Source organism: Haemorhous mexicanus, chromosome 2 (genome assembly GCF_027477595.1).
Source record: "Haemorhous mexicanus isolate bHaeMex1 chromosome 2, bHaeMex1.pri, whole genome shotgun sequence".
NCBI lineage: Eukaryota > Metazoa > Chordata > Aves > Passeriformes > Fringillidae > Haemorhous > Haemorhous mexicanus.
Window position 1 is genome coordinate 646,834 of NC_082342.1, and position 12,587 is coordinate 659,420.

Below are 12,587 nucleotides of genomic sequence, written 5' to 3' on the forward strand. Positions count from 1 at the left end.
GGGTTTGTGAGTGCAGGGATGGGGAGATGAGCAGGGCTCCTCCTGCAACCTGCCATCCGAGGAGAGCCACAGGAATTCAGAGCCCTGCACACCTCCACATTTCACAGCTGCTCTGGCAGGGAGGAACTCAGCCCCTAGCTCACAGAAAGGCCATTTCCCCTTTCTTTCCAGCCTATATTTATGTTGTTCCCTCTCCCACAGCGCTGACCCACAGGTGTACCTCTCTCAGTTTTGCTGTTTTCTCCCACACTGTCATTCTTCCTCCTTCTCCCAGCTCTTCAGGCACTGGAGAGCATTATCTGTATCTGCAGCCTGTCACTTGTCTGGCTGATCTATATCCCACACAAACTTTTCTGCTGCTTTGCCCTGCTTTAGTGCATCTTTCAGCACTCCCTCCTCTTCTTTTGACACCCAGGTTTGCTTTTTGGGGTTTTTTCCATACTCAGCTTGGCATATTGGAAGCTTTGTGCCTCCTGCAGGGTGCCAGACATCTGCACCTTCATCTTGCTGGTCCTTCAAAATCTGTGTTGTCAACTTAACTCTTCCCCCACAAATCTCCTTTTGGAACAGCCAAAAATGGGGATGCTTTTGGGCAGGCCTGCAGGGAGCAGAGTGGGGGCACAGCCCACTCCCCCTGCCCAAAGAGTGCTGCAACAGTGCCCTCCCCATCCCTGTACCTCAAATCACTCACACCGAGGAAATCCTAACATTTACTGCAGGACAGCATTGCTGGGAGCAGGACATCTCACCCTGAGGCTCACAGGAATTGTGTGCTGCAGCTCATCTAGGATTCTGCAAGCCCCAAGTTCCTCCAGCCTGGAGAGGAACATTCCAGGCTCCACACACGAATGCAGTAACTTGCCTTACCAACTTGGGCACAAAAAGCTGCTCTGCAGAACTTCAGTATTTCAGTCAAACACTCTGGGATGGGAACAGAAAGGGACTTTTATGGGCTTTTAGTCAGTGGAAGGTCCCTGGTGCTCTTCTGGGATCAGGGTATGCATCCCATTGCCTGGCAGGAGAAATAACAACTCGTCCCTCATCCCTAGGGCTGCAGCAAGAAGGGAACTGCCCTCAAAATGTATGGAGCTGTTTCCTGCAGGTCAGCAAACTGTGCTTTAGACTATGATTTTTTGTTGAGGAATATACAGCAAGTGGCAGCAGTAAATTGTAATTCCCACCACTCCCTGTGTGCCCCTGGGAACGTCCCAGCCCGTTAATGTCAGGCTGTGTTTGTCCTGGCCTGCTGTGGCTGCCCAAATCTCACCCTCAGGCTGGGCCAGCCCTCACACCACCTCTCCCATCGATTGAAAGGATAGATTTTTCTCCTGATTCTGCCTCTCTTTTTGATGGGAAAGAAACAAAACCTGTTGATTAAAGCAGGACAAGCTGAAACACATGGAGTGATGTCCCTAGCCAGGCAGGACCTGGCATGTCAGAAAGAAAAGCCCGTTTGCTCCTGCGGATCCACGCGGGGCTCTCTGGGGGTGTCAGTGGCTCAGTGCAGCCCTGGGCTCTGCACCTTCTGTTGTGACTTCTGTCCCTGCATCCACAAGGCCCTGGGCCAGGCTGGGGAGTGCCTTTGGTTTTGCTGGAAGTGGGGTCACAGAGGCTGGCCGATTTTGGGGAGCAAGGCTCCCATGGAGCTCTGCCTCCCCGTGCCCCGTACCTGCTTGAGGATTTCTGCCGCCGTCTCGTGGGAGCAGTCGAATATCACATAGAACTCCTTGCCCTTCTTCATTTCCTTCAGCAGAGGCCTGGCATCCTTGTTCCCAGAGGGCAGCTGGCGGATTTTGATTTTGATGTTGTATCTGGAAGGGGCTTTGATGAGCTCCTGCAGGCGAATCAGACCTGAGAAATGACAGGCAATGACACAATCACCATCCCGTGCCACGAGGATTTACTGTCAGAACTCAGGGTACTCTCACACTCCACACTCCCTAAGGATAACTGCTAGTTCCATATTTGCCAGCTTCCTAGCTAATATTATTAAAGCTTTTCATTCCCATGTTTATACTTGGCTTCTAAATATTTTGAAGGGTGTTTTTAACTGGTTGACTACAGGATATGTTTGCATTGATGTAATACAATATAAACATACTGTAGTATGTTTAAACTGAGACATGTAAAGCAAATAAGGCTTCTTCCTGTGCAGCTCATTATTATTCCAATACCAAACAGCAAGAAGGTAAAATTGAGGAAACCTCCTCCTAACTTTCCTGCCTGGTGTCACTCAGCAGCTGTGAGTTCTTACAGGATCTTCTGGGATGCAGTTCTACATCCTCAAACACGGGCGATTTCTCAGACTCGGTGTTCGGCTGGCACAGCTTTACATGCCTCAGCTGAAGTCAGTGGAGCTCAGCCAGAGCCTTGTCCAAGTGTTTAAACACACTGCAGCTCCACTGGCCAATTCAGCACTCCTGTGTAATTTGCACTGCCTCCAAAACCGAGGGAAGATAGTTAAGAGCTCTTTGAGGTGTGTGATTACAGCCTCGCATTATCCACGAATGCAATTCACCCACAAAAAATTCCTGATCTCCTGCCGAGGGGAAGTAAAAGGCTGCCTTAAAATTATGCATAGAGAGAGAGAGAACACAGGCAAGGAGCACTTCTTGGACAAAAATCAAACAAATTATTAAAATGAAGGAGCTCTTGCCTCTCCTGCTGGGAGAGAGGATAATATTTGCGTGGGGTGTGAGTTTGGGGTTGAGTGGCACATCTAAGGCAAGACAAAGCTCCCTCTTCCCTCTGAGGTTCGAGGGCTGCTGGCTTTCACTCAAGGGGCCAGGCCTGCTCCTTGCAGGTTTTCTAGTACCAACAATCAATAGAGAAAATGAAACATGATGAGCATTCAGCTGGAAATGCTGCAAGCACCGGGAGCTGGGCCTGGCCAGGAGCCAGCTGAGGAACAGGAGACCACTGGAGCTGATTCTGATGGGAATGGGCTCCCAGCGCTCACTGACAAAGGGGCTGGGGTCACCTGGCTGGGAAGCTGCAGCCCGGGTGCAGTGCCTGGGATGGCACCTCCAGGAGGGGAAAGGAGATGTGGGAGGAGGAGTCCGGGAAGCCTTCATCTCATCCTCACCTCGCACTGAGAACTGGTGTTTGTCTTCCCAGCACCGAAAAGTACTTCAGTGCAAGTGTGGTGAAAAGCAAAAAAACTTAAGGATTTGCTGACCCACTTCCCTCTCCTTTTTGGGGGAAGAAATTACTGTGTGCCTTAAAATATCTCCTTTGGTCCCATGAGACTGGGACCTTGCACTTCCCACTGCTTCCTGCTGCCACACAAACTGGAAATGGAGCCCAGTGTGTGTCCTGGAGAAGCCAAAGCAGCAGTGCAAAGAACTGCAGCTGTTTTTCTGGAGGACATGGCAAAAGCCTGACCCCCTGAGCCCATCCAGTGCCACCCCCTGCCCTGGGCAGGGACACCTCCTGGGTGCTCTGAGCCCCATCCAACCTGGCCAAGGTGTTTTTATTTCTTGTGGTGTAATGATGTCAAACATTAGGGATGAAGAATACAACAGCTTGAGTTAACTGGCGTCACTCTAACCCCAAATCCAAGGACTATTTATACTGATCAAAGTTGACATGTTTACTTTCCTGACTCTGAGTTAATAAGATGATTGATGATTAATTTACTTTGTAAATATCTCTGCAAATGAAATCTCTTTAATATCAGGCTTTTTTGCTGCTGAGCAGGTACACAGCACTTGGTGATTTGGAATGCCAATTTGGTTACGGGGTGGGCTGGAAAAGACCTCTCCTTCTTTCTATTCTGTCTAGAAGATTTATCCAGGAGCTACTGGAGAATGTCCAGTGGGGTCCACAGAGAGAATGAGGGGTCTGGAGCAGCTCTCTTGTGAGGAGAGGCTGTGGGAGCTGGACCTGGTCAGTGTGGGGAAGGGAAGGCTGAGAGGGGATCCATCAATGCACACAGATACCCCATCAGTCCTCACAAATATCCCCAAGGCTGTCACAGGATGGGGCCACACTGCTCAGTGGTGCCAGGGACAGGATGAGGAGCAGTGGCCATGAACTGAAACACAATGAGTTCCACCTCAGCCTGAGGAAGAACTTCTGTCCATGGAGGGAGCAGAGCCCTGGAACAGCTGCCCGGGGCGGGCCTGGATCTCCATCTCTGGGGACATCCCAAACACACCTGGAGAGTTCTGTGTCACCTGCTCCAGGTGACCCTGACTTGGCAGGGGGATTGGACTGGGTGATCTCCAGATTTTGGGATTCTGGAATCAGTTTGAAGCTGTGTTATGGGTTCCACAACCAGGAAGCAAAATGGGATTGACTATTCAAACCCCAGGGACTCCTTCCCATGGTCAGGTGAAGTGAGCAGCTTTCCAAAGGCCATGGCAGCAGCAGGACAGGGGTTTTTCCCCTGTGAGCCAGGAAAGCTGCAGAGGGCATGGCAGAGTGAGCTGCCCCAGGTCTGGTGGGGTCTGGCAGGAGCAGCCAGCAGCACTCACCCGTGCTGTCCTCGTAGACCACGGTGACGATTTTCCAGTTGAAGTAGAGCACGAGGTCCAGGACGGCCCTGCTGATGGCGGCGTAGTCGGGGTACAGGTTGATGTAGAAGGCGTCCCTGTTGTCCACGGTGGGGTGCTTCCAGCGGGTCTGGATGTGGGGCACCTCCAGGGCGTTGCAGATGGACTGCACGGCGCTGACCGACGAGCTGTGCGCCGGCCCGAACAGCGCCGCCACGCCCAGGGCCAGCTGGTCACAGGCTGGGGCACAGGAGGGCACAGCCGCTCTTAGTGGGTGACAGCAAGGGCCTGGGGGTGCTCACTGAGGGCGGCTATCCTCCATCCTTCCATCCATCCTTCCATCCATCATCCATCATCCATCCATCCATCCATCCATCCATCCATCCATCCATCGTCCATCCATCCCTCCATCATCCATCCATCCCTCCATCCATCCATCCATCATCCATCCATCCATCCATCCATCCATCCATCATCCATCCGTCCATCCATCCATCCATCATCCATCCATCCATCCATCATCCATCCATCCATCATCCATCATCCATCCATCCATCCATCCATCCATCCATCCATCCATCATCCATCCATCCATCCATCCATCCATCCAACCATCCATCCATCATCCATCCTTCCATCCATCCATCCCTCCATCTATCCATCATCCATCCATCCATCCATCCATCCATCCATCCATCCATCCATCATCCATCCATCCATCCATCCATCCATCCATCGTCCATCCATCCCTCCATCATCCATCCATCCCTCCATCCATCCATCCATCCATCATCCATCATCCATCATCCATCCATCCATCCATCCATCCATCATCCATCCATCCATCCATCCATCCATCCATCCATCCATCATCCATCCATCCATCCATCCATCCATCATCCATCATCCATCCATCCATCCATCCATCCATCCATCCATCCATCATCCATCCATCCATCCATCCACCCATCCATCCATCCATCCATCCATCATCCATCCCTCCATCATCCATCCATCCATCCATCCATCCATCCATCCATCCTTCCATCCTTCCATCCATCCATCCATCCACCATCCATCCATCCATCCATCCATCCATCCATCCATCCATCATCCATCCCTCCATCATCCATCCATCCATCCATCCATCCATCCATCCATCCATCCATCCTTCCATCATCCACCCATCCATCCATCCATCCATCCTTCCATCATCCATCCATCCATCCATCCATCCATCCATCCATCCATCCCTCCATCCATAATCCATCCATCCATCCATCCATTCATCCTCCATCCATCCATCCATCCACCCATCCATCCATCATCCATCCATCCATCCATCCTTCCATCCTTCCATCCATTCATCCTCCATCCATCCATCCATCCATCCATCCATCCATCCATCCATCCATCCATCCATCTATCCATCCATCCATCCCTCCATCCATCCTCCATCCCCACCACCTCCAATGAGAACAGAGCATTGCGCCGCTCCCAGACCCACCCAGGGATGTGCCAGTGGTTCCTGAGGTGTTCAGGGGTGGTTTAGAGGGTAAAGGGCCCTGGGCTGGGGACAAAGTGGGCATTGGGCACAGCTGGGAGGGACTCCATGGGCTGGGAGGGCTTTTCCAGCCTCAGTGATCCTGGTCTGATTGTGGTTCTGAAAATGGCTTTACTGATCAGCTTTATACCCTTGACCTTGCTTGCTGCAAATAAAGCCTTCTCTGCTCGTTGCCTTGCAGATCACACGGACTCCTGAGCTGCCTTTCTCAGAATGGCTCTGTCCCAGAGGAACCAGGGGCTCTCTGCCTGCCACAGGAATGCCTCAGCAATGAAGTTCCACAGCAGAGCACAGGTAATAGATCCCTGCAGCCACAGCAGGCTCTCCAGGGATCCATCCCCCTGGGACTGGCACCTTTCTGCCTGTGTGGCTGCTCTCATTCCAGGCAGCTGCAGGGACACGAGCAGCAAAGGGCACCACGATTCACTGCCCTCCATAATCTGTGTTTACAGAGCAGGCAGGAGTGCCCAAAGCCCCAGGTAACAGCTCAGGGAAATAAAGAACTCACACACTGACATTTTATCCCCCTCCAAACCAGCCAAATACATCAACAAAGCTTTCCTTCTCCTGTGCCCATATCTCAGCCTCAAGAACCCTGCCTGGAGCTGTCTCTGCCTTTTTCTTTCTCTGCCATGTCTTTGCAGGCTGACAGACAGGAGATGCAGTAATATCAGTTATTTCTGTCCACTGGTAAAATTTACTGCCAGTGTTTTTAACGCGGCTCCCGACTGAGACAAAGCCCTGCTCTGAGCTGCAGGGCTGCTCTCCTTGTGAGGGTGGGAAGTTTAGAAATTGCTCTGATTGAGGGAAATATTGCATACACCAACTTCCACAATGAGCTGAGTTTCTTTAAATTCGTATTGAGCTCTCTGACTGTAATAGAATATGACAGAAAATCAATTATTTTCTGTTTCCATTCTACAAATGAGTGTTTCACAGACAGCATGAAGTGCACAGGCTTTCCAGGTTTAATTCAGAAGCCTTTCTAAAGCATCACAGGTTGAACGTGCAAATTCCATAAATAACTTCAATAATTCATGATGAGAAGAAATTACTGCTGTCTGTGTGAGTTTTTGCATGTACATGAGCAACTTCCTACATAGTAAATGGAGGAGGCACTTTCACAACAGTCACAGAAGAGATTCTCACTCTACAGGGAATCTGAAATACTGTATCAGCCTGGATTATATGGATTATAAATCCACCATGCTTGAGATTCTACAGCATATGGCTCCAGCACACACCTGATAACTGAAAAAGAATGCAAACAAAGCCATTTAAAGCTCCTTTCTATGTTCTTTGGAATGATTCTCCTTTTCTCCACTCTTACTAAGAAACTGAAGTGGCACGAGGAAATCTTGGTAGTGCAGGTGTTTGAAAGGTCACCAGGCTCACTGGCCTGGTTTCTGAAGTGAGGCATTTCTATTTTCCAGCAAATCCAGTTCCAGGAACTGGGCTGCTCTTTACAGCATTTTATCAAACTTTGAGCTTGGTTCCTAGAGGCCAGGGAACACATGGAGCTTAAGGACAGTTGTGACTTATTACCCCTCTCTGTTTTGGCCTGCAGGTCAATTAGATGGGAGTAAATTAGGCCATATTTTAACTTCTCAGGAAAAAAAAAAAAAAAAAAGAAGAGGCAAAAAAACTTTCCACACTTGACCACTCCAATTCTTACAGTTGTTTATAACAGAGAAACTTATTTCTGTTTCCAGGCCACTGTGCATTACTATTTCAGGGCAGGGGGGCTACTGGCCTCTGGTCTTTAAAAGGCAGTAGAAATAATTTTCCAATAATGGGTATCTGTGCTAATTATGGATTGTGACATCCCACTGTGCTGGCTGTGAGTCTGTGATCATTTTTCTGCAGAATTCCAGGTGGCAAATCTATGTTTTGGACAGAAAAATGGCTTGGACTTGCCACCTGCCATCTGGGGCTCTTAGCATGCAGACAGGATGTAGGGGTTATTCAGAAAGCACATGACAGGTCCAAGCCCAGCTTGAGTCTTAGTTCAAGCACCTTTGAAAGATGAATTTTATGGTACACATGATACAAGCAGAGCAGAAAAGGAGATCAGGCTGGGGAAAGGAATAAAGTACAAACCAGGGATGTAACTGACACAGTAATTGAGATATTTACCTCTCCTTGAGGCTTCAAAGCTATCGAAAAGGTTAATTCTCTGGATGTCATAGGTTAATGTGGTATTAGGCATCAGTGTTCTGTTCCTGTTAATGTTGGTGACAGCAAACTTGAACGCCAATTCTTCAATATTAACAGGTTCATTTTCCACAGTTTCGAATATCCCTCCTGTTGGAACAGAGATAAATGGGAAGCATTATTCACCTCTTCATTGCCGCACAGAAACAAGGAAAAATGAATCATGAGCTATAATTTCTGAGTGCTCATCTAGGAAAACCCAATGCTGTCCAAAGCACTGCAGCACGAGCAGGGTGGATGGTTGGTTTTTATCTGCTGTGGCACTGGGGTTAACTCAGAATTATGAATGCTGCTCCACAAACACCTGGGGAAGATGACGCCTGTTTATCATCCAGCCTTTGCAGAGGAACGTGTTAAATGCTTGTGAAAACTTCTGTGCAGCTCCTTTCTAACGAAACCAGGGATGGGCATGGGCCTTGTTCTCCCTGCTGCAGTCTAATCCCCCTTTGGAGATGGAACCTGGACACGTGGGTGTTTGCTGAGGTGTTTCTGCACACCCTGGCAGTCCAAGATCCACTGAGGAGCTTGGGAGAAAGCGGACTGAGAGTCCCCCCAGAGCTCTGTGCTCCCTCTGCTTTCTCCTAAACCCCAGGCAGCACTGTTGGTCATTGCTGTTTGCTCAGGGACAGGGGAAGATTTTTGCTTTTTTCCAAGAAAAAGGAGCTGAACCTGTGGACACCAGCAAGCTTTCCAAAAGAGGACTGTAAATAACCCACATTTAGGAAGTGCAACGCTCTTCCCTGGAGGGTGTTCTGGGATGGGGAAGGTGTCTCAAGGCCACAGCAGCCTGGGATGGCCACTCTCTCCAGCCTCTAGAGACCTTATTATGCCAACAGCATATTCCCACTCTCCAGGGGCAGTGGGATTTGAGGAATGCACTGCACACACAGCTGATTTTAAAAAATAGCTCCTCTAAACAGCAATCTCCAGCTTCAGTGCTTGATTTTGCAAGTATAATTTACTCATTTAGTGCAAGTCACTGGAGAATACTTTGGATTTCTCACTTACATATTTCCCCATTTCCCCATGTAAAATTTGAGGCCCCTCTCTCTGTAATTTCTGGGTATCTGAATGCCTTCAGCTCATGAGCTGCAACCTCCTGCAGTTTTGATGTCACCCATGTAGGAACCGTGCAGTCATTAGCTGACCATCAGAAATGGGAACACACTGGAATCAAAACCTGGTTTGAATTTAAATCCAGCAATAAAGACCCTGGAGGCTACCAACCCCACTCTGGTAATATTATCCCTGGAATAAACAGCATTGTTTTTCTCCTGAACCCACACAGAGCAATGCCTGGACGTGCCTTAAACAATCTGTCACCTTCAGCAATTTTCTTGTACACACCGTGGATTTCTCATGTGCAATGTGCAGGTATCAGAACCTTAAAGACTTCTTCCCTCTTCCTCAGAAAACATCCCAGTGATTACAAAAGCTTGTGATACACAAAACCAGCCCAAAAACCAGCCTAAGTGCAGGATTTGGAACCAAAACATTGAGTGGAATGCTAAAAGTCAGCAGGATTTTCCAGAGCTGCAAACTCCAGATCACCTGAAGGGAAAAAAATCTAAAGCCTGTCCTTTCAGATCCAATCCTGTAATTCCTCATCCCAGCTATGATCCCAGCAAGTTTAGTGGTTAAATTCAATAATCTCTCCCTCATTTCACCCAAGGAAGACAATTGTTTCCAGGCAGCTGCAATGCCAGCCTGGGCTGGGCCAGAGAGGTTCCACTGCTGAGTTTTCCTGGAATCCCTGCTGGAAGCAGCAGAGCATTGCTCCGTCAGGGAGGGTGGATGTCACAGGTACAAGGTACAGCCTGAGATAACCTGGAAATAAGGGTGTCCACAATCCCTCCCCACTCCCAATAGGATGGGTATTTTGCCATTTGATCTTGGCAAAAATCCCTTCCACCTCAGAAATTATTACTGCGCATTCCATCACTTTCTGCTTCTTCTTTTTTTTTTTTTAATTAATTAAAACTACTTCATCCAACCACCCTTGAGGCAACCTTCATACCTGGATGTACACAAGCACTTCCTCATTCTAGGGCCAGAACCATTTCCATCCCTCTAATCAACTGCCTATTAAATGAAGATTAATTTGAATTAATGATGTATAACCAGGAACTATTTATACTTCATTAGCAGAATTCTGCAGGTTTTTTCCTTTTGGAGAAGAGTGCCAGCTCAGTGGGCAGCAGGAGGGCAGGGAGGGAAGGAGGGGAAGTTGTGTGGATGTGTTTTCTGAGGAAACAAAGCTCTGCACACACTTCCATGTTCCTTTTGCCCACACGAACAGAGCAGGAGAGCACCCAGGACTGCAGGCTTTATTTGCTGGTGAGATCCCCTGGAGAAAACCATGGAATGGTTTGGGTTGGAGGGGACCTCATCCAGTCCCACGGCCAGCCATGGACAGAGCCCAGGAGGGAGTTTATGGAGGCAGTAATCCCTCACTGTGGCAGAGCCAGGGGATGTTGCATTAAACAGGCTGGGGCTGTACCTATTTGAGCTTGATTCTTCTCTTCAGGCCCATTCAGCTGCTAAAAAGGAGCTGAATGACTGGATAAATCTGCATCACAAACAAGCTGTGCTGGAGCATTTTCATCCTTACATCCCTAATGAAATCCAGCAATCCCATAAATAGTCTCTTCTCCTTCTTCTGCCGAGGACTGACAGCCAAGCTCAGAATTTATTGTAAGGTCCAGGTTAAAAGAAAAATAGCAGAGTAAGTGACGAGTTTGATGAAGAACCAGTTTGTCAGATGATCCATTAGAATAAAGTAATAACTGTATAACATTTTAAAAACAAATTAAGCACGGCATTCTACAAGGGGAGGAAGGAAGGAAGGAAGGAAGGAAGGAAGGAAGGAAGGAAGGAAGAAGAAATCGATGTTAACTCAACATAAACGATGTTCCAGGAATGAAACTGCTATTGCTGAGTGTGAAAACAAGCACTGGCTGCTGGTAGCACTTAGGTAGGAAAACCTGTACATTTTGGAGTCCTCCCTTTCAGCTCCCTCCTCCCTCAGTCAGAGAGTGAATCCTGCACAGCAAACCAAAGGCTGCTGAGTCCTGCTCAGTGCCAGACCTGACTTTTCACTTACAGCACATCATTTGTAACGTGATTTCCTTCATGATGAAGGCAAAAAACAATATCTGCCCCTCCTTGGAATTTAGCAGTGGAAAGTAAGAGGGAATGACAGCCTGGGTCCAGCTGCTCTGCTCTGCCAAAAGGGGCTGAGCCCCGTGAGTGAGTCAGTGACAGCATCAGCTCCATTCACTCTCTGAGCACAAAAATCCCCACAGCAAGGAACATGTCACAACTGCACAGCACACTTCAGCAGGCACACCTGGAAAAGCTCCTCCAGCTCTCCCAGGCAAGCAAATATTTCCATTTCAAGGAGTCATCAGGGACTGGGGGAGTTTCAGCAAAGCTCAGGGCTGAATCCATTCCCAAGGGGGGATTTTACAGTTTGTGACTCTCTCTAGTTGAGGATAAACCCCTGTTTGTGCATGGTTGGTGCTGTCCTGGCTCAGAGGAGGAATTTTCCCGGGCTGAGTGTGAGCACATGGAAGCAGCCGTGTGGAAGCACAGGCCCTGCTGGCTGCTGCTCCCTCCCGAGCTGGGAGCCAGCCACAGCTCCCCGAGGCAGCCCAGTGCCAGCACTGGCAGGTGCTTTGCCAGCAGGGCTCCCACAAACACCTGGACATCCATCTCCTGCAGGGACTCTGCTCCCAGCAGCCTCCCCTCCTTCCCCAGGGAACCCCGGGAGGTGCATGAGAACTCATTAAAACCCACCTGGCAGTCACTGAAGGGAAAGGAGAGCTAAAATCCGAATGGCTGTGAGCTCTGTGCTGCTGCTGGTGCCAGGGTAATGGAGGGGATTCAAGAAGCCGAGTGAGCACAGGGTTTGCCCTCGGGCTCTTTGTCAGGGATGTGGATTCCGGAGGGGTCTGATCACAGGCACTCAGCGGGGCTCAAGGGCACAAAGAAGGCTCAAAAGGGAGCAGGGCACAGCAAAGCAGTGCTGAGGAAGATGTTTGTCTCCAGATGATTCCTCTGACAGAGCTCCACTTGCACTAAAACACCTGCTCCTGGGAACTCCCTCCAAGCATATTTTTCCATCCTTATCAGTTATCAAAGGACAGATCCTCCTGTGCCATGTGGTGTCCAGCTGGGAGGCACTACCTGTGCACTCACCACACTCATCTGCCCAGAAAATAAGCATTGCTCACGGTTTAGCAGCACCTTCCTTTGCAAAGTCACCTCTCTGACAGTGTAAGGTCATCTGGAAGTTGGCTCCAGACAGCACC

At 49.2% G+C, this 12,587-nt stretch overlaps 1 protein-coding gene across 3 annotated transcripts in view; it reads right to left on the bottom strand.

The window, feature by feature from the left end:
• The window catches only part of GRIK1 (glutamate ionotropic receptor kainate type subunit 1), a 104,957-nt gene that overhangs the window by 47,242 nt on the left and 45,128 nt on the right, over positions 1–12,587 (bottom strand). For all 3 annotated transcript variants that reach the window (XR_009489814.1, XM_059870960.1, XM_059870970.1), the window contains exons 2-4: positions 8,197–8,364; positions 4,479–4,736; positions 1,670–1,851 (exon numbers count right to left, since the gene is read on the bottom strand). Coding sequence is in view for 2 of the 3 variants with exons in the window: in XM_059870960.1 (XP_059726943.1) it covers positions 1,670–1,851; positions 4,479–4,736; positions 8,197–8,364 (608 nt within the window). In the remaining variant the exon portion in view is untranslated. The remainder of the gene's footprint in view (positions 1–1,669; positions 1,852–4,478; positions 4,737–8,196; positions 8,365–12,587) is intronic.